Below are 6,000 nucleotides of genomic sequence, written 5' to 3'. Positions count from 1 at the left end.
TCTTTCTTCCCTATATTAACAATTGTTAATGCACTGCATGACAGTAAAGCGCAGCGAAAATATGGTGAGAAGGCAAACTTCAAAATTGAATCTTAATTTATTCAATAATGTATTGACACGGATGCCTTGGTACACTACGTTGTTATGAACACAGGGACGGAGCGTAAAAGCTTGACTAGTCTCTCTACTACAAATGTAAATCTCCATAACCAATACAAACAACACAAAATTGTTCTGAAATCACATTCAATAGCAAATTCAGGGCATTATAGAAGGACTTTATTAATCTGGCATTGACATCCAGCACCTGTTTCCAGTGTTCATCAGTGGCTTGGCATCATTATAGTTGCATCTCACGTGAATTAGCCGTGAGCTAATAGGGTTCGACTGCTCAATATAGGCTGGTGTAGTAAAAGCCTGACACAGTTGCTGTCCCTACTGATCACATTTTAACAAATCATGCTGACACAAATGTGCTGTTTTAGCTGGCAAATCAGTCTCCGAGACCAAACTCTATGGAGGGATTTGTCTATAATCTACTATTTATTTAGAGAAAAGCAGTGTTCTGCTATACTACACAATATGAATTTACGTTTAAAAAAAAACAAAAAAAAAAAAAAACAATGACCATCAAAAATTGATAAAAGTTGGTCATTGGTAATTGAGTGGAATTTGTTACTTGGCCTTCTGTGTTTATAATTGCTTTTTCACCAAGCAAAAAAAAATAATAAATGAAATTAAAAAATAAATTCTATGACTATATATTTCATTTGAATATTCTGTAGGATAGGGCGGCTCGATGGCGCAGTGAATAGCACGTCCGCCTCATAGTTAAAAAGACCAGAGTTCCAATCCAACAACCAGTTCAGGGCCCCCGCCTACTGCCTGACGCCAGCTGGGGTAGGCACAAGCAAACCTGCAACCCTTTTGAGGATAAGCGTCTCTAGAAAATGCATGGAATGGATATTCTGTAGGATACTCAAATATTGTACCAAAAATAGTCTATAGCCGCAGCCCTAGTTACTGTACTGTAAGACGATCTGCACCCAAAAAAAGCATGTCTTAACTGTTGTGGGTTATTGGGCTCTCTGGAAAAATGAATAGGGCTGAACGATTCTGGAAAACAATGTCACTGATTTTTTTTTTTTTTTCCACAATACAGTGAACCCTCGTTCATTGCGGTAGATGTGTTCCGGAAACGGCCGCGATAGCTGAAAATCGTCGAAATAGCGACCCCACTTTTCACATAAAAAAAAAAAAAATATATATATATATATATATATATATATATATATATATATATATATCATGCACTTGCAAAATTTGCACAGACTTGCTGCTGCCATGTTTATTTATAAATATACTTCTATTGCACTAGCGATTACACTTAGAACTGTAACAACTACCTCAAATGCACACAACTGGGACAACCACAGCCAGAGTTGTCCTGCTTTGTCTCGTACTGTTGGATTGTCCTGTCATATGCTGCTACTTATGTCTTGTCTTGGGGTACTCTTGCCATACCTGGTTTTTCGTATTTAGTTTTTTAGTTTTAGTTGTTAGTTTAGCAACATTAGGCAAAGTAGATCAAACATACTGCACTTTACATTACTATAGATAAGTATCTAGCTTTTAGGTTTGTCTCGTCTTGCGCACCTGCACTTTGTTATTGTACATGTAAAACGCAGAGGATAGTGAGAAACGAAATTTCGATTCTTTTGTATGTTAAGCACATGTGAAGAAATTGACAATAAATTTGACATATTTTTTTTTTTTTAAAACGTGAAAAGTCTTCATGCTATACATATTATTTAAGACAAACATTACTGCAGTACACATATTTACATTAAATGATTAAACCTTATACACTGTACAGTAGTGAACTTTTTGGGGGGAGAGAGAGAGCGCGAGAGACTGCATAGGCCACACTGGAGCACCTCATCCACAAAGCACCTCAGATTAATGAGCGGTCGGACTCATGTGGCAACATGGCTTTTATTTTCCTTACAACTTCACTACTGAACGTGGCAACTTCAAAACAATAATCCGAACTGTATTTCTATTAATGCTCGCGTCGTCGTCGCCCGCCAATACAATGTAAACAAGCCCCCCCCGCTCAACGTCGTAGGACCCAGCTTAGCTGTCCTGTAACATGCCCGCTCGAAACAGAGCACACAAAGGACCTCTTCCTGCTTACACACGCACGTATGCAATTCGTCGATCTAGAGCGGTGGTTTTCAAAGTGGGGTCCGCGGACCCCCGTGGTCCGTGGCCTGACTGCAGAGGCTCCGTGAAATAATTTGGGTTAATAATAAAAATATACATTTGTGTTAATTTGTTAATTTCAAATTGAGAATGTATGACTTCAATAAATAAATCAATTCTAATATATTTTTTGAAATGTTATAATTTTGAAATTTGCTGGATTATTAAGTCACTAAATGTTTGGGAGCACCCTGTTTAGGGAAAGTTGGCCCAGTTTGTTTTGAAGAAGCGTGCAATTTGCAATATTTATTTTACTTAAGTGTGGCTGAAAAGAAACAAATATACTTGTCAAATTTAATAAAAAGGACACTTGTGTTTGGCTTCAATGATTTTGTTTGTTTCTACAAACATTTGCAATGCGGGTCCTTAAAAAAATTGGTTTCCAAAAAGGGGTTCCCAACTGCAAAAGGTTTGAGAATCCCTGATTTAGAGTATAACCTTAAACCTCTGCAAACCTGCATCGATCACACAGCAGGGGAAACTGCTGGGTACATTTTATGTCAGAGGTCACCAACATGGTGCTGGTGGGCAAACAGGTAGCCCCCCAAAGATCACATGAGTAGTCGCTCCTTAGCATGTTTTCAAAGTTTGGGGGTGTGCCTTAGGCATAATATCTAACTTGGAGATACCTAAAGTGATGGAAATGTGGTCATTTAAATGTAGTTTTCTGCTGTTTGAATGAGGAAAAACACTTGTCAAAATAAGAGGTTTTTGAACTGGTAAAGAGTCAAGGGAATGTTAAAGTAGACTACTTTTCAAGGGCATGAATTCAGCCAAAAAGTTTGCTAAAGCATTCAATCGGGTCCAGAAGATAAGGAACAGAAACGACAGGGTCTTGCAAGCAATAATAAAGTATCATCTGCATAAAGCCCTATGTGGCTTTCCAGGCCCCTTTTCTTAATGCACTGAATGAGGAATGACCCCTAACCAATGTTGCAAGAGGCCCCAGGGCCATGTTGAAGAGGAAAGGTGACAGGGGGTCACATTGTCTGACACAGCGATATAACCTGAAGGGATCAGATCTGCGGTTGTTGGTGATGATGGAAGATTTGGGGCATAGATACAGCATCTTAACCCAGTTAATGCACTCCAACTCCAAATCTAAGGGAATCAAACATGAAAGGCCACTCGATTCAGTCAAAGGCTTGGGTTACATCTAAGGCCAGGACCACTGCTCTAGGGTTATCTGAATGTTCAGTGGATAAATTTATGAGTAACCACTGGACAATACAAAAAAAAAACCTACCCGGGATAAACCCTATCTGATATGGGGGTATGAAGGCCAAAATATGCTTACCCAGTCTGGTACCTAAGACTTTGGTGATGCATTTTTGGTCATACGGAAAAGAGCAATGGGCCTGTAACTTCCAGGTTCTGTATTCTCATTTTATTTTATTTCTCTCTTTTTTTAATAATAGGCATATGTTTGCTTCATAGTTATCATTCTGAGTATTAGCAGGACAAGAAATGTATGGAATCAGTTGTAGAATTTAAAGCCAAATCCATCGGGTCTGCCAATCTGACAGAAGGAAACGATTTGATTGCCTCGACTAGCTCCGCTTCAGTGATGTCTGAGTCAAGCTCATCTAATGTTGGCAGGTTGAGAGAGTAAAAAAAAGGTACCGCTGTACACCTTGGAGGGCAAATAAACCAATACAATTGCTTCATAGTTCCAAACAGCAGCAGAGCCATTCAGCTTGAAAGCTTAACTACTTTTTCAAACCTGTACCTTTTTTCATGATGAGGGAGGGCGTGAAGAGAGTTGCTTCAGGTATGCTTGAGGTCTCTTGAGGCCTTTTTGTGGTACACAAAAACTTTTCACCTGTTAAAAAAAAAAAAATGCCTTCAATCCCGAGAACAGGGGTCACCAAAGTCGTGCCTGCAGGAAGCAGGTAGCATTCCAGCATCAAATGAGTAGCCCGCAGGACTGTTCTGCCAATAGCTTGCAAGTGACAGAACAATATGGTTTGCTAGGAATTTTGCAAACAATCACACATATATTACATTTAAATTACATATTTGAGTACATTCACAAATTTAGTATAGCTGTTCCCTAACATTATCAGTCTTCACATAAAATAGAAGTTGAGATCTGTGCCATAGAATTGACTGAATGTTTAAATTTCTGCTGGGTATGTGAATTCTCAAAATTATATATAAAATTCCAATGCAAATCTACCACCCTCACCTTGGAGACATCTCCTTTGCAACCAAGTATGGCTCAGCTGCAAGGCCAGTGAGGCATTCACTCGCTGGTGCTGTCCCGCCAACCCTAATTTTAAAGGTCCACAGTTTTCCTGGTAGTCCCCAAAGTCCGGACACACCCGTAGAGGGCACTAAAACAACATGGTCAGGTGGAGTCAGTCACACAAAATTTACACAATTTAAAACCATTCCAAGGTGCACAAATGTTCAAGAATTATGCGATGCTTAAATTCGAACTTAAACACTACAAAGTCTAGCTGGTCATGTGCTGAGAAACTCTTATGGGGACTGTAAGTGTATCTTATACTGTATATATATATATATATATATATATATATATATATATATATATATATATATATAGGCTTGGCTCCTCACTTATACCGTTGCGTGTTTCTCGTTTAAATTCCCCTGACTTTCGTTTATTAGTAACTTGAGACCTGTATACCTGTAGACCTATATATCCATATACAGTACATATATACATATATACATATACATATATACATATATGCCTGTGTATATATATATATATATATATATATATATATATATATATATATATATATATATATATATATATAATATATATATATATATATATATATATATATAATATATATATATATATATAATTATTATTATTGACAAATATTTTGAAAGAGGCCACTAACAAAAGATTTATTTGATTTAACTACATATTGAATATAGGGGCAAGCACTCTGGAGAGGCACGTCTCTTGTCAACAAGCAATTATTATGCTTCCTAAAAAAAACAAAAAAACAAAAACATAAATAACATCAAATAGGTGGTTGCTTACGCTGATCTTTTTGGCCCTTTCCCTCAGCACATCCATAGCCTCCTCTGGCTGTCTGACTGTGAAAGCAGGGACTCCTGGCTAAAGAATAAAAGAAAAACATGCAGATATTTTGAATTGTGTGAAAACTAGCAATTTCCTCCAATTGATAGAAACATTCTCACCTTTTTTTTTTTAATTCATATGTAATTGTGGGAGCACTTGTGATGAGTAGCTGACATTCTAAAAATGTCTGTGTGAAAGCAATGCAAATACATATTTAAATGTAGCATTAATTCATTCTATCGTAAGGAATTGTTAAATCAGCATTCAGTGTCTATGATGGACTAACTACCTTCCTGTTATCAACATTTTGTTATTTTTTTCTGCATGTTTGAAGATAAAAAAAAATCTCTTTAAAATATCATGCCAAATGGGTATTATACTCAGAGATGGATGCATGCAAGTGAGGGATTTCACAGTTAAGTAGAGGAAATAATAAAATACAAATCAATAAATTTAACCTCTTTAAAAGTCTTTTAATTTGGATGACAATCTTCAGAAAAATACTGAGAAATAAAATCTGGCATTTTGGGCCAGTATTGCAAAAACAAACAAACAAACAAACAAACAAATATATTATATATATTATATATATTATATATATATATATATATATATATATATATATATATATATCCAGAGAAATACTAGCGGGATAAAATAAATTCCAA

The 6,000-nt window shown here is 36.5% G+C and overlaps 1 protein-coding gene across 1 annotated transcript in view; it reads right to left on the bottom strand.

Annotated features, from left to right (window-relative positions):
* Positions 1-6,000, bottom strand: part of fpgs (folylpolyglutamate synthase) — a 57,389-nt gene that overhangs the window by 12,766 nt on the left and 38,623 nt on the right. The window contains exons 9-11 of the mRNA XM_088434343.1: positions 5,291-5,368; positions 4,454-4,601; positions 3,995-4,087 (exon numbers count right to left, since the gene is read on the bottom strand). Coding sequence (XP_088290469.1) covers positions 3,995-4,087; positions 4,454-4,601; positions 5,291-5,368 — 319 coding nt within the window. The remainder of the gene's footprint in view (positions 1-3,994; positions 4,088-4,453; positions 4,602-5,290; positions 5,369-6,000) is intronic.

Source organism: Hippichthys cyanospilos, chromosome 15 (assembly GCF_059441005.1).
Source record: "Hippichthys cyanospilos isolate Australia breed blue-spotted pipefish chromosome 15, RoL_Hcya_1.0, whole genome shotgun sequence".
Lineage (NCBI taxonomy): Eukaryota > Metazoa > Chordata > Actinopteri > Syngnathiformes > Syngnathidae > Hippichthys > Hippichthys cyanospilos.
The sequence above is the reverse complement of the archived record's forward strand: the minus strand, read 5'-3'. Positions and strand labels throughout refer to the sequence as shown.